The 21,185-nt window shown below is 37.1% G+C and overlaps 1 protein-coding gene across 1 annotated transcript in view; it reads left to right on the top strand.

Annotated features, from left to right (window-relative positions):
• Positions 1 to 20,697, top strand: part of GABRA4 (gamma-aminobutyric acid type A receptor subunit alpha4) — a 72,052-nt gene extending 51,355 nt beyond the window's left edge. Inside the window, exon 9 of the mRNA XM_047799333.1 lies at positions 18,266 to 20,697. Within this exon, the coding sequence (XP_047655289.1) occupies positions 18,266 to 18,796 (531 nt within the window). The 3' untranslated portion in view covers positions 18,797 to 20,697. The remainder of the gene's footprint in view (positions 1 to 18,265) is intronic.
• Positions 20,698 to 21,185: the final 488 nt, after the last annotated feature.

Below are 21,185 nucleotides of genomic sequence, written 5' to 3'. Positions count from 1 at the left end.
ACACCACAGCTCATGGCAATGCTGAATCCTTAACCCACTGAGCGAAGCCAGGGATCGAACCCGCATCCTCATGGTTCCTAGTCAGATTCGTTTCCACTGTGTCACAACGGGAACTCGCAAGTAATTATTCTTATTATCCTCGTTTTACCCAGGCGAAATATGTAGCATGGAGAGGCTAAATAATTTCCCCAAGGTCACACAGCTAGTATTTAGCAGAATCCAAAACTTGAATCTACCTGATTTTAGAACTTGTGCTTCTGACATCAGCTTTTAGCTGACGTCATCCTGCCCATAGGAATGATAATGAAGATAGATATTTGGTAGCTTTTGGTTTTAGGATTCATTTTACAGATGTCTATAGATGGCATATTTCCCTTGCTGCTTACCAGATATTTGTGTCTTCTAATTTCTGGCCTGCTTGGCTTAAGAGGTTAGGTTGGTGGTATGCATTAATGTGCTGATGAGCCATTTGCCATAAATTGCAACTCAGCTAACTGGTTTAATTCCTGCTTAATTTGCAATCTGCCTTTAGTGAAGTGCAAAATTGGCTTTCTTGTCATAAAGCGGTAGCACATGCGGAATAGTCTAATACCTTATTTTTGAGCTCCAGTAAGATTATCTAGGCTCAGAGAAAGTTTTTAAATTTTCACTTTGGATGAACAGCTGTTTCATCATGAGAGCCTCGTTAAATGTCAGATGGCTTTGCTAATGCCTCATTGGAAACTATAGCTGTTAGCAGGGCACTTACTCCTCAGGACATAGTTATTTCCTAGAGAAAATCAAAATGGCTTTGGCTCTTTTCAGGGGGGTGCAGGGAAGGGGAGAAGGGGGAGGGGGAGGCCGGGGGGGGTGTGTCTGTTTGACAGCTAGTGTCATGGTGAATATGTTTGTTCTGCTGACATTATGTGCTGTTGTACTCTAGATAGAGACTTGAATTGTGTTAACAGGATAATGCAACATATGCTTTATGGCCAATTGACTGTGCTTTCATTTGTAAAGATGAGGGAACGGGATTGATTTCTAAAATATAAGAACGTACGTAATGGGTGCTTAATGAGTCCTTTTCTGCTACATACACATGTGTGTGCACAGAAGTAAATGCTATACATAATTTGCCACACGCATTGCTGAACTTCATTAACTTTAATTATTTGTAGATAATTACATATTTGAGGAATCATTTTCACGTCAAAAACTAGAGCTAGTGCCTATGTTGGAATCTTCCCTGGGTTATAATTAAAGTTGAAATTGCAGTGTCCTATGCACCAGGAGGAAAAAATGGTTCAGTTTTACCATATATTTGAATAGTAATTTTGTAAACATCTTCTTGAAAATTCTGTATTCAAACTTAAGGGAAAGTCTGTGGAAGGAAGTTGGAGCATAGCTTCCCTCTTGCAGAAGAACGGCATAAAAATATTTTTATCCTAGAGAAGTTGCAGATTTTGAGTGGTGATGCTGATTCATTTTTCAAACAACTTGAGGAGAAGTTTTCTTCAGTTAAAAAATAAACTTTGCTCATCTGGATTGCAGTGTTGGTTAAGAGAACATTTTCTGTAAAATAAATTGTCTAACTGTGGACCTATTGATAAACATTCGGGCCTGAATGGACAGGCTCTGTGGGATACAAAGTAATATCCATAAGCAGGTTGTGATGGCTCAGCAACAAAAAAGTAGGACAGATATCAGAACAAGAGCAAGAACAATTCATAAAAACTCTACAACAATTTTTATATATATGGGAAAGGAAGGATTAATCAGAGCAAGGTTCTGTGAGATAACGTGGATCAAAGGGTAGTAGAGTATTTAGCCTCTAATAGGAACTAAATAAATGTAACTAAAATCCAAATCTGAAAAAAACAAGCTGTTTATAAATGTCACTTAACCTGGCTTGGGTTTTTACCTCTTCCAGGTAAATTATTTTCTGCTTTCTTTCAAGCTCATTAATGTAGCTTTTTAACATAGCAAATCACCATATTTTCTGTTTTAAGCACCTTTCTGAAGTGGTTAATACTGTTGGTTTGGAGTTCCTGTTGTGGCTCAGTGGTAATGAACCTACTAGTATCCATGAGGATGAGTGTTCGATCCCTGGCCTTGCTGAGTGTGCTAAGGATCCAGCGTTGCTATGGTTGTGGTGTAGGCCTGTGGCTGCAGTTCTGATTTGACTCTGAGCCTGGGAACTTACATATGCTGCAGATGCAGCTCCCCTCCGCCCCCAAAAGGCAAAAAAACAAATTGTTGGCTTGAAATTCAAATCATGACTCTATCCCATTTTCATTGTCTGACCTTAGAAGTACTCAACTTCCCCAAGCTTCAGTGTCCTCATTGGAAAGAGGAGAATTTTAATCCTCTCTCCTGGTGGTTGTAGGAAATATGTGAGGTTATTCGTGAAAACCATTTAGTATAGTTTGGTCCACCGTAAGTGCTCCATACATTGTAGAGATGCTGACAAATATTCAGAATTTCTGTCTGGCAAGTTCTGGTATCAGACATGAATTATTTAAAGTAGCTCCTGAATGTGAAGCATGGCCTCAATTGTCTATTTCAAAAGAATGTAAGGAAAAGGAAGCGTTTAGAACATCCTTAAGGGATGTTGAATTTTAGTTGACAAGGAAGATTACTGGCCTTCTTTATTCTTACACCACTTAGAAACTTTTGACAATCATTCCCCTTCCATCAGGCACCTCGTTCCGTTCCCTCAGTTTTTCTTTCCTCTGATTAAGACTTACCCATCCCCAAAGTTTCAGCTTATGTGTCTCTTTCACAAAAAGGCTTTCCCAGCAACCAGGCTACATAATGTACTCCCTGACTTTAAAAATGTTCCATCAGGGAGTTCCCGTCGTGGCACAGTGGTTAACGAATCCGACTAGGAACCATGAGGTTGCGGGTTCGGTCCCTGCCCTTGCTCAGTGGGTTAACGATCCGGCGTTGCTGTGAGCTGTGGTGTAGGTTGCAGATGCGGCTCAGATCCCACATTGCTGTGGCTCTGGCGTAGGCCAGTGGCTACAGCTCTGATTCGACCCCTAGCCTGGGAACCTCCACATGCCTCAGGAGCAGCCCAAAGAAATAGCAAAAAAACAAACAAAACAAAACAAAACAAAAAAGTTCCATCATAGCATTTATTAATTATTATAACTTTTTAATAATTCCTGGTGGAAGTTGCAAGGCCTGTATTTTTTCACCCCATTCTCCTAGTGCCTGACAAAGTAACTTGAAAAATTAAGGACTCAGTACCTATTTGATGAATGAATGAATGAATTGGGTGAATCAATGCCTTTAATAAATCCTTTATTGGAGTTCCCCTTGTGGCTCAGTGAAAAAAGGAACCTAACTAGTATCTATGAGGGTGTGGGTTCAATCCCAGGCCTTGCTCAGTGGGTTATGGATCCAGTGTTGCTGTGAGCTGTGGTGTAGGTCACAGATGCAGCTCGGATCTGGCGTTGCTATGGTGTCGGCCGGTAGCTGTGGCTTCAGTTGGTCCCCTCCCTGGAAACTTCCATATGCCATGGGTGCAGCCCTAAAAAGCAAAAAAAAAAAAAAAAAGTGCATTATTGCTTATGCCCTTAAAAGTGGCTCTTCTATTGCTCATTTCCATCAAGAGATGAAACATGGGACTTGAGCCTTTTTTCCTAAAAATAAATCTATTAAAGTTATTATAAATGTTTAGATTCAAACATTATCTAATATTCCAAAAAAATTCAGCCTGCTTTAGGTAAAGTTCTTGGCTCATCAAAGGCTTCCTTATGCTGCATTGCTATGATTTTACAAAGCAACTTGGCTGATAATTCTTGAGCGTTGGAATTTTCCCCCAAAGCAGAAGTATACTGAAGATCTGGTCTTGATAAATTATTCCTTTTCAGACAGTGCCCCTGTTGCCTTTGCTGATGCAGATAAAATTATGACTCAGACTGCTTGCTATGCCAGTTTCCTATATGGTTAGTAGGAATCTGGATTTTTCTGGATGAGTTTTTATTATAGCACAGTTTCATTATGATCAAATTGTATCAAGTCTATATTAAGAAAAAAAAGCATTGTCCAAATGTTTTCTAAGTTCAAATAGAATTTTCTGAATACTTTAAAACTGAAACAAATCATTTCCATAGGATAATGTGGTTGCTTAAAAAATGAATTTGTATGGACACCCAAGTTAGGAATTGAAAAACCCAATAAAATCTTTCGCAATGTTTTATCACATATCTACATTCATTAACCCTATTTGGAGGATTTAAAAAATATTCTTAATGTAAAATGTGAACAAAGGTTAGAAATTGTTGTTAGAGACATTTTCTCAATATTTAAACAAATGAATGCTCTGAAGTCCATAGCACATGGACACACACTCTGAAGGGAGGCAAAAATATTTAGGGAAAGATATTAGGTAGTTGAAGAAGGATCTGGAGCTAAGTCCAAATTAGAAGGTTAAATGAAAGTCCTGGTTAACCGAAGTCCTCTGATTTAGATGAAGAAAAGCAGAAGGGAACTAAGAGGTATCCTGGAGGACTCATCTCTAGGCAACTTGGACAGTTTAGAAAGATGATGTTGATGCCCCCTGGTGGATATGGGGGGGGTGTTTTCATTCATCAAGGACAACTAAAAATATTACAAAGAATCAGTGCTAAATTCCTGTCACAAGTGTTTCCATTTTTCTGTGTGTCTTGTATCTTCCCTCTACCTAGGATTTGCGGTTATCAGGAAAGGAGACTTATTCAGAGGAGAAGAGAGACTCCTCTGCTTGTAGACTAGAAGCAAAGAAAATATTTGAGAACAGAGAGTTGCCAGTTTTGGGGGTTTTTTTGTTAAGTTTTATTTTTTTTTTCCTATGAGGAAGTTAACATTTACTATTTTAAAATCTTAAAATATATGGGTTTTAAATTTTACTTTATTAAAGGCAGGTGATTGTCTTAGTCTCCTCAGGCTGCCACAACAAAATAACATGGATTAGAGGGCTTAAAAAATACAGAAATTAATTTTCTTATAGTTATAACGTCCAGACAACTCAAGATCAAGGTTCTGGCAGGTTTTGTTTCTGGTGAGAGCTCTCTTTCTGTGTCCTCACATGATACAGAGAAAGGTCTGTCTGTTGTCTCTTCCTCTTTTATGAGGACACCAGTTGTATCTGATCAAGGTTCCATTTTTATGATATCATTTCATCACTTTCTTAAAGATCCTATCTCCAGTACAGTACCACGAGGGTTCTGTAAAAACATATCAATTTGGAGGGTATGCACGTCAGTCGGTAGCAATGATTACAACCTCTTAATATGTCACTCTTACCTTCTTTGACATTTGTTGCCTTCTACTGTCCCTAGTCTGGTGTCCTTCATTGTCCCATTCCCTCCTTCCAATTTAAATGTAGAAGAAAGTCCTTTTGACTACTGTAATTGAAATAAGAGATGAAAGAAAAAGAGTAGTACTATAAAACCAGGCCAATATGTCCATAGATACAATGCTTTTTAATAGTCCATTAGATTTAGAAAGTGGGCCAGCCAAACTGGGTTGCCAAAGTTTTAACTGTGAGCCAGTGTTCTGGGTACGTCTTTTCATAGCATCATGAAGTGTGAATATCATCCTGTAGGTTGTGTTACAACAGTTTTTTCCAGTCTTTGCTGTCTCCCTGATTACCAGTGTCCAGGCTTCACTGATAGTTGGAAAGTTCCAGAGAGAAAGAGAGAGAGAGAGAGCAGTGATCTAATATGTCAATATGAGATGCCCTTTCTATGTGACCTACATATTTTCTGGACATTGAAATACTTGTTAACTATAGTTTTTTCCTACATGGAACATGACATATGGTTGTGGTAGCTGGTTAGTTGAAAGTTATGTTAGCTGAATGCCAGGTGCAAAAGAACCACTCAGTCAAAGCTAACTGTGCTTTCTGCTGTTGCTATGTTTTCCTTGATGCACTTGGTATATTTGTCTTAATCATAGTTATAGGATTTACTCTAAGGTGAATTCTTTTTTTTCAATTGATTTTCTTTTTTTTTCCCATTATACCTGGTTTACAGTGTTCTAAACCAGCTATAGTGGAAAAAAATAAAAAAATCATCATATAAGGTTGATTCTTACTTTTACCATGACTAATATGAATTTTAGTTTTCCTATTGAATTTTGTATTTCCTCGTCCTTATTCTTGTTTTAACCAGCAACATCCTTTTCATGGCTGAATTCACCACAGACTATCCTTTGCTTCAGTGGTCCTCGGATTGGACCTTTCTGATTATTAGAAATGGTGACCTTATTTTTAATATAGAAAAACATACTAAAATCTTGTTATCTATATGATTTGTTTATGACGGCTGTAACTTTTTCTTTCAGAGGCAGACTCTTGTTATCTGCTTTGTGAATTATTTCTATATAATATTCATTTGCTGTCTACTGTATACCACATGCTTTACATATATTATCTTCTTTCTGCTTTACAAGGAGGTACCATTATTGCTCCTGCTTTAACAAGGACTTTGAGGTTTCAAGAGGTTAAGTAACTTGCCACATATCTCACAGCTAGTAACTGGCAACTTCAGTATTTAAGTTCAGATCTGTCTGGTTTGGTGGCCCATAATCCTAACTATTTAGCCAATGTTTCCTAATTTCTGGTACCTGATAACTGGCAACAATATAACTAATAAAGAAGACTTTTTTCCCTCAAGGGCCTGAGACAGTGGTTTTATCTAGATCCCAGGTGATTCTTATAAGCACTTAGAGTGACTATAATGATACTTTTATCAAGCTCAGTGTTAGCATTTAGAGAAAGTGAAGGGAGTATGTTTCGTCTTCTACCCTCTCCAGGGTTATGCTGGCAGCATTGGTGAATGAAGCTTCTGGAACAATTCCAGGTAGCATTCTGATCAAGTCCAAGACTGCTTGATCAAGCTGAGAACTTCCACTCTGACTGGTGAAGCCTCTGACAAAGAAATTTCCTCTCCTAGAGCCATATATTTAATATGCAAAGCCTTGGCAAATAGAAAGGAGTGCTAGAAATCACTTTGTAACAAAACCTACCGCAAAAGCTCCTATCTTCAAGAAAGCCCACTATTTTAAACTTTCAACTTCTCAATATGTAAAGACAAAATGAATGAATTCTGTAAGACCTTGTTCTCTGGTAATTCCAAATTGAAGACATAAATTTCTTATCCCAGTGCCTGGTATTGAAAGTAATATTTCTGTAGCTTATGGAAATACAAACATTGAATTAAATGCTAACATTGGGAGGAAATGAAATACAATAAATAGAGAACTCAGTGTTTTCATTTCTACATTTTGTTGTTCAATGTGTGATGGAGTCCCCTGGTAACAATTTATGAAATATTTAGCGTGTTTATTTGTAGGGTATGTTTTCCATTTCTATGCAGTAGCATTTTTTAAAAACACTACTGATAGTCCCCAGTAAATCATTACCTTGGGGTTTAGTTTCAACTGCTCTACCACAGTTGTTTATTTCCTTATTAAATAAGATGTGTGGCTAACCCCTGAAGCTCTGTCGGAACGGCCTTAAATAAATGTCTTTGCCTTATTGGATTTTTTTGGAGGGGTGACTCATTGATATTCTACAAGATAAACCTGTTCATTATTAGCCTTGTTTGTTTTTAATTTAGAAGAGTTAAATTACATTTTATTAAACTTCATTAGCTTTTGAAGCAAGCAATATGAAGGTAGCTTGCATTCTGCAAACCTCGTCATAGTCACTTTATCTCTTTGCTGCTAGGGTAATAAGTTGAGATGAATGTTCTTTTTGCAGTGGATAATACTACCTTAGAAATTGTGTCAGATCACAGTCATGATTGACGAATTGCTTGGATTTGCTCCTGTTTGCCTGTTGCTGCTTTAATTTGTTGGTAATGTTTGAATCTGCCACCTCGCATCTCTATCCCACCAGTTTCCTTGCTTCAGGCTATTGTGACTAATGACAAAATGACTTCAAACTAAATCATTTTTTAAAATTCAAATGAAGCTTAGGTGCTTTTCTTGTTTGTAACCGCTGTGTCTGCTGAATACTGATGGAACCACTCTACAGTCTGTATGAAACATAGCATCACTCTGGCTGACACATTAGTTATTCCAAAACTTGAAGGCTGTGTGAATATTATTCATGGTGAGTCCTGTGCCAGGTAGGTCAGCAGATTTCTCAATCTTTTTATAGTTTGTCATCATGGAAAATAACAACTACTTTTTACATAGTAGACCTTGAGACATCAGTACAAAATAACTTGAGTATCATTTGGCCGCTTGGCAGAGAACAGAGATTTAAGCCTCAAATCAATCAAATTCTGCTTTCCTTTATACAGGTTCTGATACTTACAGTGCTGAGACTTTTTAGGCATTCTTAGTCAGACTTGGGATGAATCAATATAACTTATATACCCACCTTAGTGATATCTGCAATATTCTAGAAATATGCCCACAAACCAAGAAATAGTCATCTGAAGGTCAGATTGAAAGTTCCTGACACTTTAATTTGAAAAAGAAATCAACTCTGTATTATATCCATTTCAGTGAAATGTATTAAAAAATGAAGTAGGTGCCTGCTGTGTGCCTCCAATGATTAATAAGATAGATTCATATCCTAGAAGTTCACTAATATGTAAAGCGGAGAATAAAAAGATTTGATCTTTGTTTTCTATGGTAATCCTAGTGGCATAAGTCATGCCACTTCCTGCATCTTCATAAAGTCTCTTGCTTCATTTGTTCTTTATTCCAATCATCTTAGACTTATCCTCTGTCTTTAACTTGGGATCACTGTTTCCTCCAGACATATTCTTCAAGTCTATGCTTATATTTCTTTGATATTTATAACTTATCCAATAGTAGACATTGCCAGAGTATAATTTTTAGACTGTCAAAAACATGTCACACAAATATGGAATGAACCTGTCAAAAGTTTTGTCTGCCTCATTAACTAAGAAGGGGGCCACATAAAGAGTGAAATTGGCTCAACATCTTTTTTGAGGAATGCCTATAAGTAGCAATTTTTATTTTTTTTTATTTTTTTATTTTTTTTATTTTCCCACTGTACAGCAAGGGGGTCAGGTTATCCTTACATGTATACATTACAATTACATTTTTTCCCCACCCTTTGTTCTGTTGCAACATGAGTATCTAGACAAAGTTATCAATGCTATTCAGCAGGATCTCCTTGTAAATCTATTCTAAGTTGTGTCTGATAAGCCCAAGCTCCCGATCCCTCCCACTCCCTCCCCCTCCCGTCAGGCAGCCACAGGTCTCTTCTCCAAGTCCATGATTTTCTTTTCTGAGGAGATGTTCATTTGTGCTGGATATTAGATTCCAGTTATAAGTGATATCATATGATATTTGTCTTTGTCTTTCTGGCTCATTTCACTCAGTATGAGATTCTCTAGCTCCATCCATGTTGCTGCAAATGGCATGATGTCATTCTTTTTTATGGCTGAGTAGTATTCCATTGTGTATATATACCACCTCTTCCGAATCCAATCCTCTGTCGATGGACATTTGGGTTGTTTCCATGTCCTGGCTATTGTGAATAGTGCTGCAATGAACATGCGGGTGCATGTGTCTCTTTTAAGTAGAGTTTTGTCCGGATAGATGCCCAAGAGTGGGATTGCGGGGTCATATGGAAGTTCTATGTATAGATTTCTGAGGTATCTCCAAACTGTTCTCCATAGTGGCTGTACCAGTTGACATTCCCACCAACAGTGCAGTAGGGTTCCCTTTTCTCCACACCCCCTCCAGCACTTGTTATTTGTGGATTTATTCATGATGGCCATTCTGACTGGTGTGAGGTGATATCTCGTGGTAGTTTTGATGTGCATTTCTCTTATAACCAGCGATGTTGAGCATTTTTTCATGTGTTTGTTGGCCATCTGTATATCTTCTTTGGAGAAATGTCTATTCAGGTCTTTTGCCCATTTTTCCATTGATTGGTTTTTTTGCTGTTGGGTTGTGTAAGTTGTTTATATATTCTAGAGATTAAGCCCTTGTCAGTTGCATCATTTGAAACTGTTTTCTCCCATTCTGTAAGTTGCCCTTTGGTTTTCTTTTGGGTTTCCTTTGCTGTGCAAAAGCTTTTCAGTTTGATGAGGTCCCATGGGTTTATTTTTGCTCTAATTTCGATTGCTTTGGGAGACTGGCCTGAGAAAATATTCATGATGTTGATGTCAGAGAGTGTTTTGCCTATGTTTTCTTCTAGGAGTTTGATGGTGTCCTGTCGTATATTTAAGTCTTTCAGCCATTTGGAGTTTATTTGTGTGCATGGTGTGAGGGTGTGTTCTAGTTTCATTGCTTTGCATGCAGCTGTCCAGGTTTCCCAGCACTGCTTGCTGAATAGACTTTCTTTTTCCCATTTGATGTTCTTGCCTCCCTTGTCAAAGATTAATTGACCATAGGTATCAGGGTTTATTTCCGGGTTCTCTATTCTGTTCCATTGGTCTGTCTGTCTGTTTTGATACCAGTACCACACTGTTTTGATGACTGTGACTTTGTAGTATTTCTTGAAGTCTGGGAGAGTTCTGCCCCCTGCTTGGTTTTTGTTTCTCAGGATTGCTTTGGCGATTCTGGGTCTTTTGTGGTTCCATATAAATGTTTGGATTGTTTGTTCTAGTTCTGTGAAAAATGTCCTGGGTAATTGGATAGGGATTGCATTGAATCTGTAGATTGCTTTGGGTAGTATGGCCATTTTTACAATATTGATTTTCCCAATCCAGGAACATGGACTATCTTTCCATTTCTTTCCATCTTCTTTGATTTCTTTGATTAAAGTTTTATAGTTCTCGGCATATAGGTCCTTTACCTCCTTGGTCAGGTGTATTCAGAGGTATTTGATTTTGTGAGGTGCAATTTTAAAAGGTATCGTATTTTTGTATTCCTTTTCTAATATTTCATTGCTGGTATACAGAAATGCCACTGACTTCTGAATGTTCATCTTATATCCTGCTACTTTGCTGAATTTATTAATCAGTTCAAGTAGTTTTGGGGTTGAGTCCTTCGGGTTTTCTATGTATAGTATCATGTCATCTGCATACAGTGACAGTTTGATCTCTTCTCTTCCTATATGGATGCCTTTGATTTCTTTGGTTTGTCTAATTGCTGTGGCTAGGACTTCCAAAACTATGTTGAAGAGCAGTGGTGAGAGTGGGCATCCCTGTCTTGTTCCAGATTTGAGTGAGAAGGCTTTCAGTTTTTCCCCATGGAGGATTGTATTTGCTGTGGGTTTATCCTAAATGGCTTTGATTATATTCAGGAATGTTCCCTCTATACCCACTTTGGCGAGGGTCTTGATCATGAATGGATGTTGGACTTTGTCAAATGCTTTTTCTGCGTCTATTGAGATGATCATATGATTTTTGACTTTTTTTTGTTAATGTGGTGTATGATGCTGATTGATTTGCGTATGTTGAACCATCCTTGTGAAGCTGGGATGAACCCAACCTGGTCATGGTGTATGATTTTTTTGGTATGTTGTTGGATTCAGTTGGCTAAGATTTTGTTGAGAATTTTTGCATCTATATTCATCAATGATATGGGGTGATAGTTTTCTTTTTTGGTGGTATCTCTGTCTGGTTTTGGAATGAGGGTGATGGTGGCATCATAGAATGTCTTTGGGAGTATTCCTTCTTCTTCAACCTTTTGAAAGAGTTTCAGGAGGATGGGCACCAATTCCTCTTTATATGTTTGATAAAATTCACCTGTGAAGCCATCTGGTCCTGGACTTTTATTTGTAGGGAGTGATTTTATGACCTCTTCAATTTCATTTCTAGTGATCGGTCTGTTCAGTTGATCTGTTTCTACTTGATTCAGTTTTGGCAGGCCGTAATATTCTAGAAAATTGTCCATTTCTTCCAGATTGTCAAATTTGTTGCCATATAGTTGTTCATAGCATTCTCTTAGGGTTTTTTGTATTTCTGCTGTATCCGTTGTGATTTCTCCTTTTTCATTTATAATTTTGGTTATTTGAGTTCTTTCTCTCCTCTTTTTAGTGAGTCTGGCCAGGGGTTTGTCAATTTTGTTCACCTTTTCAAAGAACCAGCTCTTGGTTTTATTAATTTTCTCTATTGTTTTTTGTCTCTATTTTATTGATTTCTTCTTTGATCTTTATAATTTCCTTCCTTCTGCTGACTTTAGGCCTTTTTTGTTCTTCTTTTTCTAATTCGTTTAGATGGAGGGTTAAGTTGTCAATTTGGGATCTTTCTTCTTTTTTGAGAAAGGCCTGTATTGTTATAAATTTCCCTCTGAGCACTGCTTTCGCAGCATCCCATAGATTTTGAGCGGTTGTGTCTTCATTATCATTTGTTTCAAGGTAGTTTTTAATTTCCTTCTTGATTTCCTCATTGACCCATTGGTTTTTTAGTAGCATGTTGTTTAGTCTCCATACAGTAGGTTTTTTCTCTTTCCTTTTCCCATGGTTGGTTTCTAATTTCATGGCACTGTGGTCAGAGAAGATACTTGAGATAATTTCTATGCTCCTAAATTTATTGAGGTTAGCTTTGTGTCCCAATATGTGGTCGATTCTTGAGAATGTTCCATGAGCATTTGAGAAGCATGTGTATTCTGCTTTTTTTGGATGTAGTGTCCTGAAGATATCAAGTAAGTGTAACTTTTCTATTGTTTCCTTTAGGATCTCTGTTGCTTTATTGGTTTTCTGTCTAGAGGATCTGTCCATTGATGTGAGGGGGGTATTAAGGTCTCCTACTATGATTGTATTCTCGTCAATATCTCCCTTTATGTCTGTTAATATTTGTTGTATGTATCTGGGTGCTCCTGTATTTGGGGCATATATGTTGACGATAGTAACATCCTCCCCTTGGATGGATCCCTTAATCATTAAGTAGTGTCCTTCTTTGTCTTTCTTTATGTCTTTTGTTTTAAAGTCTATTTTGTCTGATATGAGCGTTGCGACTCCTGCTTTTCTGTCATGTCTACTGGCGTGAAATATTTTTCCCCACCCTTTCACTTTCAATCTCTATGTATCTTTTGTCCTAAGGTGAGTTTCTTGTAGGCAGCATATTGAAGGTTTTTGCCTTTTTATTCACTCAGCCACTCTGTGTCTTTTGATTGGGGCATTCAGTCCATTGACATTTAAGGTGATAATTGATAGATGATTATTTATTGCCATTTGAACCTCGTGTTCCAGTTGATTCTATGGTTCTCCATTCTTCCTTTCTATTTTTTTTTTTTTGGTTGGATGGTCTCCTGTTATTATCTGCTTGAGTGTATTTTTTTTTTTCATTTTTTGCAAATGCAATATTTGGTTTTGGCTTGTGGTTGCCCTGTTTTTTAAGTATGCTAACCCCTTCCCATAATTGTGTGTTTTAGCCTGATGGTCCTGTAAGTTCAAACACTTCATTACTATATTAAAATTAAGAAGAGAAACATACAAACAAACAAACAAAAAGGGTTATTTACTTCCTAACATCCCTTGCCCACATTTTATGCTTTTGATGACTCTTTTTTATTTTTTTCTTTTTAATTTTATTTTGTTTGAGGCCTGTTCATGATTAAATCTGTATGCTGGCTTATTTGAGTGACTGCTCTCTGATTGCAGTTTCCTCAGTCCTAGTTCTTCCTCTTCTTTTTTTTTTCTTTTCTTTTTTCTTCCCTTTCCTTCCTTTCTTTTTGGTTTAGAGAAGCCCTTTCAATATTTCCTTTAACCTGGGTTTTGTGTTGCTGTATTCTATAAGTAGCAATTTTTAAAGAAAGAATCCTAGAATAAGACTGCTAGATTAAATACAGTAGTCAATATCTTTCAGGGCGACAAAGCCATAACCTTTGGTTTTCTTTTCTATTGAACAGCAATCTATAAGGTAATATGTAACTTCACAATATTTGGGGTCAAATCCAATATTAAAGACCAAAATCTAACTCAAGTCAGTTCCCTAGAGACTTTATAATCCTTGGGTGAACTTTTTAAACAATGTACCATAACGACATTGAAGGGATACACTGAACTCCTTTCTGCTGTCCTAATCTTGAATCAATTTTTAACAATATACTTGATTATTACAGATTCTTGACTGATTCATATAGGTGGGTTTGTGAAATTCTTTAATGCTTCCTCTGCATTTGTGCATCCAAAAGCTATACAACATGGCAGAACACTCAGTAACTCAGTGTCTGACTTTCATCTACCATCACCTTTCTGCTGTTTTCTTCTTCTACTGTAAAATGAAGAACTGGAATAAATTGAGCACTAGAATCTCAGCTAGTTTTAAAATACTGTTACTCTTTTTTTTTTGGTCTTTTTGCCTTTTCTTGGGCTGCTCCCACAGCATATGGAGGTTCCCAGGCTAGGGGTCTAATCAGAGCTGTAGCCACCGGCCTATGCCACAGCCACAGCAACACGGGGGATCCCAGCTGCGTCTGCAACCTACACTACAGCTCACGGCAACGCCGGATCGTTAACCCACTGAGCAAGGCCAGGGATCAAACCCACAACCTCATGGTTCCTAGTCGGATTCGTTAACCACTGAGCCACTATGGGAACTCCAAAACATTGTTATTCTTTAAGAATGGGATTGTAAATGGCAAAATATCTTGGTCCTTTAAAATAAAATGGGGTTAGGCAAGAGAGCCCCCTAATGGTCTTTGATGAATTCTGGGAGGTAGCGCTCTCTAATTATCCCAGAACGGCTGAGAAAATTCTCCTCACAAGAGGTATGGCAATAACTCCAGTTAGGACCCTTGATTTGATTGCTATATACATTATCTGGTGCTACAGTAATGCTACATAAACCAACAGCTACAAATCCTCAGTAGCGTACAATAAGCATTTGTTTTTATTCTCAAGGCAAAGTCAACTGGGAAGTTGCAGTGATCTTGATTAGGCTTGGCTGGACAGTTCATCTCTAAGCTGGAACAGACACACACACACACACACACACACACACACACACACACACATGTCTAGTGGTCAGCTAGCTATCTATTGGGTGATCTAGGATGGCCTCTCTACAATGACTGGCTGTGCTCCCAAGGATCTCTCCAGCTGGCTAGCCTAAGTTTGCTCTTGTGGTGGTGTAGCAGTGTCTGGAGAGGGAATGGAAGCAATCAGGGACTCTTAAAACCAAGACTCAGAAATAACACCACCATCACTTCCACCAAGTACTATTGGACCAAAGAAGGTTGTAAGGAAGCCTGCGGGGAAGTAGAGTTCATCTCCTGATGGGAGGAGGAGGGGAAATCTGCTTTACAAGGCACATTAATAAGGAGAGGGAGGAAAAATTGGTGCCTGTTTATATTTAGTTAACCCTGTTAGAATGTAATTCACAGTTGGGATTGCAGGATGTTTCAGAAGGATTCTGAGCTAAAGGGAAAGAAGACAGGGTCCTGGAAATTTTCTTGTGCTTCCTCTTGGGATGCAGTTAAGTTACCTAGCGTTAGTTTCATCCTTTAAGGTCCTACTCAACAGGTAGGATTAGAGCAGTCTTGGGGGCTGATTATTCCATATTACTGAGGCAAGGCAATTCTGAGGACTAAAGCAAATGCTCCATGAGTGTGGAGATTTTCCAGTATGTCTGGTGGGAATGTGCACTTTTCCTGGCTTGGTGTATGTTGGGTACTGTTTATTCTAATCCTTTCAGGTAGTTGTTTTTGCCTTGGGTAGTTACTTTACATTCAGAAATGGATCTGTGCTTAGCAAAATTCTCAGGGGGAACTCCAGATTTTTGGAGTTTTCTCCCTCTCCCTCCCTCCCTCTCTCTCTTTCTCTCTCTTTTTTTTTTTTTTTTTGTTCTAGCATAAGCTTCTCTATTACTTTTTCCTGTGAACTTTAGCCACCTTCACTCCCTCAGTCTCAGCTTCATCACCTCAATTTTAGGGAATCGGTCAGATTGTTCCTAGATTCTCCTTTCCTGCACCACAGCATGCAAACTAAGTTTGTTTCCTCTCTCTCAGTGACCGTGCCCTGTATTGTCTAATGCCCAATGTCTTCCAAAACAGTTGTTTTACTAACGTTTTTATTTTTATTTTTGTCATTTTATTGATCGGGAGAGTAAATTAAGTCCCCGTTACTTCAATTTGTGCAGAAATGGAAATCTCCAATTCTTAGAATTTAGTCTGAAGGAGAACGTGAGTGTCTAAAGATTATGGCAACTCAACTTTTGGTGGAGGAAGGCAATATTCCAATATCAGACTATATTTGAAAATATAGATTTCTCTCCTGCTTATCCAGTTGGTCCTTTATTACTCCCTCAGTTTCTCTTCTTAGTGTATTTAATTTAACATATATTTAATATTAATTTGTCTTGCCACCTTATTTGCTTCCTGATAGTTTACTTTTTGTTTTATTATTGATTGTGTGTGGGCATGTGTATTATCTTCCAAATGACAATGTAAATTACTTCATTGTTGGGGATGCCTTATCCTTCTTTATATTTTTCACCGTGTGTACAACATTTTAGAATTGATGCTGAGTAATTAATGATTATCCTTCCTTTCTGTAAGGAAGGATTCAAAATCTGAGGATAATTAGGTGGCGTTTACAATGTGCTTTGTAGAGGAAAAGTACAGGATAAATTAATGGTACCTTTAGCTTTTGAGTCAGTATCAATTTTGGTTTCACTTGTCTCTACCCAAATTAGGTGCCATATGTTAGACTACAATTTCTCATGACTTCAGCTACAACCTGTTCAGAAGAATATTCCAGGCTGACATGAAAAATACTTTCTAAACCTTTCAAATAGTGCTTTGACTCTGCATATTATGAGGCTTTTTCTTCTTTCTCAGGGAACGTGAAGCCATAATTCACAAGTATATGAGATATGGATTGAACACTTAACGTACTTGAGAAGTGTAGCAATGAGAAAAGAGTCTGCCTGTAGAATAAAATCTCTCTGTAAAGTGAGCTCACAGTTAACTGTATGCAATATTATCCATAAAATTCCTTGCAGGCTGGGCTTCTTCTAATCACCCACTTGTGAGCTATTCTTTTCTTTTCTTTCCTTGCTTTTTAGGGCTGCACCTGCAGTATGTGGAGGTTCCCAGGCTAGAGGTAGAATCGGAGTTGGCTGCGGGCTCACACCACAGCCATAGCAATGTCAGACCTGAGCCGCATCTGCAACCTACGCCACAGTTCACAGCAACGCTGGATCCTTAACCCACTGAGCGAGGCCAGGGATCCAACCTCCGTCCTCATGGATGCTAGTCAGATTCTTTTCCGCTGAGCCAGGACAGGAACTTCCTGAGCTATTCTTCTTTCTATCTTTTTCCTCAACTTCCCCATCTCCTTACCAACCATTTATTTCATAAAATGGTAGGCAATGAGGGTAGAAAAAGTAATTACAATATACCCTTAATATAACTCAGAATAAACATAATTAAGGGGGGGAAACTTTGCCACCCCAAATCATAGTATCTTCTAAAGACAGATGTGATTATTTATGGATCATTTAAGCAATTACTTTCATTCATTAGTATGGACAATCTATAGATGGCTATTTATCATATGGTTATTTATCATACTTGTCAAAATATAAGAATAAATTTTAATGTTTGTCATCTGTATTCAAATACGGTCTTGTTCTACCCATAAAATAATTTTATGGAAAATAGTGAATTCCATTTTGCTTTAAACATTCTCTGTTGGTAAATAATTTGAACTCAGATTTTATGCAATGAATTGAGATGCTGTTTATATGTATAATACGTCATTATTTTAAAATAAATTTGCTTTGCATTTGCATTATAAATTGTGGTGAAAAACTAAAAGGCATTAGGATTTCTAGATTTTATAATAATGTCTATGTAAGATTATGAAAATAAATCCCAGAGATTTGGAAATTAAAGCTTTTGGAGTTTCTGTCTTTCTTTTAAGGAATGTCACGCACATACGGATTGCTATTATTGTTTTTATTCTGTGCACACAAATAGATGTAGTTCTTCCTATTTATAAAGCGAACATGTACAAAACTCATTGAAATGTATACAGCATATCATAGAATGTTATTTACAATGAAATTGAACAAAGAAGTTGTGCAGCTATCATCATGAACTCCTAAAGTAAAATCAAGTATAATGCTAGTTTATAGTCCTAGAAGCCTAATCTTCTTCGTATAGGTTTAAATTCTAATTATTTCTAAGATTGCATAACATTTTGAAATAGAAGATTTTTGATTCAGAGTTTCAAATATATGCATGCGCTTTTTTAGTTAGTATTTTAAAGCTTTTATATCAAGCTGAGTGGCTATAGCATAAATAAAGATTTATTTCATGATTTACAAATCAGATGATTTGTAATTATCTGATCCATTTAAATTTTGTATAAATCTACATAACTGATCTAATTTTCAATATACCTTTTCAGAACCCAAATACCAACCTGAACATGAGAAAAAGAGCAAATGCCTTGGTTCACTCTGAATCTGATGTTGGCAACAGAACTGAGGTGGGAAACCATTCGAGCAAATCTTCCACGGTTGTTCAAGGATCTTCTGAAGCCACACCAGAGTCTTACTTAGCTTCCAGTCCAAACCCATTCAGCCATGCAAATGCAGCTGAAACTATATCTGCCGCAAGAGCAATTCCATCTGCTCCTTCTTCTACTCCTAGTAGAACTGGGTATTTGTCCCAGCAAGTTCCAGTTGGATCTGCTTCTACCCAGCGTGTGTTTGGATCAAGACTGGGGCGAATTAAGACCACAGTTAATTGCATAGGGGCTTCTGGGAGGCTGGCCGCCACTACTCCCTCTGCTCCGCCACCTTCTGGATCTGGCACAAGTAAAATAGACAAATATGCCCGCATTCTCTTTCCAGTAACATTTGGGGCATTTAATATGGTCTATTGGGTTGTTTATTTATCTAAGGATACTATGGAGAAATCAGAAAGTCTAATGTAATTTCGTTGTTATAGTAGTTTGCTAAAAGATGATGAACTTCACGAAGAATGTCTTTTTAAATATTTTTAAAGATAAACAGTTGTTCTTTGCTAAAATAAAAATTCCATGTCATTTTTCCATTTAAAAAATTCAAGCCAGTCATTGGGAGAGTTAATTAATTCCTCAGTGAAGGGAAAGAGAGCCATCTTTCATTTCAGAAAGATGATTTAAATAGAATCAATTCAGCATTCAAATTAGACAGAATACAGACCATCCTGGAAAGCTTGGACAAGAGAAATAGGGCTATTAGAGATCCATGGTGCATATTTATGCATTGAAATTTGACAACAGACTATGACATTTTCTAACACACACTATGAATATCAACCAACCACCCTAAATTTCCCAGTGGCACTGCCCTTAATCAGAATTATTGGATATCATATGCGGTGACCTTTGGAGATCCTCTTAGTGTCTTCAAGAAAAGGACTTTCCCTGTTCAATGAAACAGTTTTGAAAGGAAAATGGAACACAACAAATGCTGACCAATAGAGTGAAACGTCTGCTGCAACAAAGACAGAGACCAGGGAAAATGTGTTCCCTGCCATATGTTGGCCACCAGGACTTAATCGTTGACTTGAAAATTTGTGCTTTGAGCCAAAGTTTAAGTTGTATGAATCCCTTTGATAATAGTTCATTCAGTTATGCATTCTTTCAGCATATAGTTATTCAGAGCCTACCATGTTCCAGGCACTATGCGAGACACTGTCTCTCTAGAAAAGCTCTTTCACCTTTACCTGTAATATTACTCAAATAGTAGAACAGTCAATGCATGCGAACAAACCATCACCTAGCAGAGGACATTGCATTCTTTCCTGGGGGAGAATTATTTAGAGTCTGATAACATATTCAAAATATTTATTTCTCCCATGTTGATAGAGAATTTCAAGATTATTACACGTTAGTGCAACTTCATTCAGCAAGTTGACTTCAAAATATAATGAAAATGTGGTACAGATTGTTCTCTAAGTGAAAAGCGCTGTGCACCTTGAAGTAGAAATCTGGGCACTGTAAGACCATATAGATTACCTGTCTCAAATTTGATCAGAATCACAGAATAGAATTTTATCAAAATCACAGACTCATCAGAATTAGGAATTCAGTAAAAAGTCTCTTAGAGCTTTTCTCAACATAGATCTATATTAGCTGGTGAAATACTAAGCTTCTAGGGAGTTTTTGTGTCCATAGTTTTGTATTTCTGGGCAGTTTTGTGTTTATTCCGGAGAATATTTGTATAGTTTCATAACGAAAGCATTTTAAAATTAAAAGAACAACAAAGGAATTGACTAAAGAAAAAAGAATCATAGCCAAGGGGTAAGATGCTGCTCACTCTGTTATGCAATTTATCAGGATTTTCATGTTCTTATTTTTCTTTTTCATTAGGTAGGCTTAACCACTAAATAGAATTTCTTGCAGCATCCTACGCCACTAAATCTGGGTCTAGTTTTTTGTTGTGTTACTTCCAAAATTTTTCTTCATTACTTATTTCTTCCTGATCTGGGTGGTGTGAATGAATATGTTCTGGATGCTTGGGGAACATTTTGATAGAAATGGCCACCTTGAAGATCGCATCTCTTATTTTTTAGAAAAGAAATTGTATTAATGAATTGGCATTATTTTTTTTTTAGTTCTTTCATTGCCTTGGAATGGTTGTACATGAGACCTGTAAAATATGCAAATGCCAAATATTTATTGTGAGTCGTATCTGAGAATTCCTTCTTGGCTATGTCTCTAGGTATTTCTTAGAATCATCAGTAATTTTAAGGTTGAAGAGTATTTCAGACATTATTCAATCCAAACTCTTCAAAACTTTATGCCAGTAATATGAAGCCCAGTAAAATTTGTATGTATGTGTATATTTAATAAAGAGTACTTATACAAAAAAGCTGATAATAAATTATTTCATGAATGTGAGAAGATTTCTAACCTTGAGGACAATGCTTGAAATTGTGGCCATGAGCTACAGTTGTTCATTACTCCAACAAAATGGCTTTATTTCTCTATCCCTTTGCTAGTCTGTTGGCCAGTTTTTGAGAAATATTTCATTGTTTTTTTTTTAAAGAAATTCTTCTATAGATTTTTATGGATTTTAAAGGAATGAGAATAAATAACTAGATTTGTAGATACGTGATATAGGTGAATTCATAGTTTTGTCCTTACCTTTGTATATGAAGAAGATTGTAAAATAAATCAGGTAGCCAGACAAAGAGAAAGAACAAAATTAATGAAGGATTCTTAATTGGAAGAATAAATTGACCAGAATGTCTAATCATTAATATGAAAAGGAATTATTTCAATTGCATACAATGTAAGTAATAAAAATACAGAGTTTTCCTTAACTCAATTTGGT

The sequence above is a fragment of the Phacochoerus africanus genome, chromosome 10, assembly GCF_016906955.1.
Source record: "Phacochoerus africanus isolate WHEZ1 chromosome 10, ROS_Pafr_v1, whole genome shotgun sequence".
Taxonomy (NCBI): domain Eukaryota; kingdom Metazoa; phylum Chordata; class Mammalia; order Artiodactyla; family Suidae; genus Phacochoerus; species Phacochoerus africanus.
Note: the sequence above shows the minus strand (reverse complement) of the source record. Positions and strands in the feature narration are given on the sequence as shown.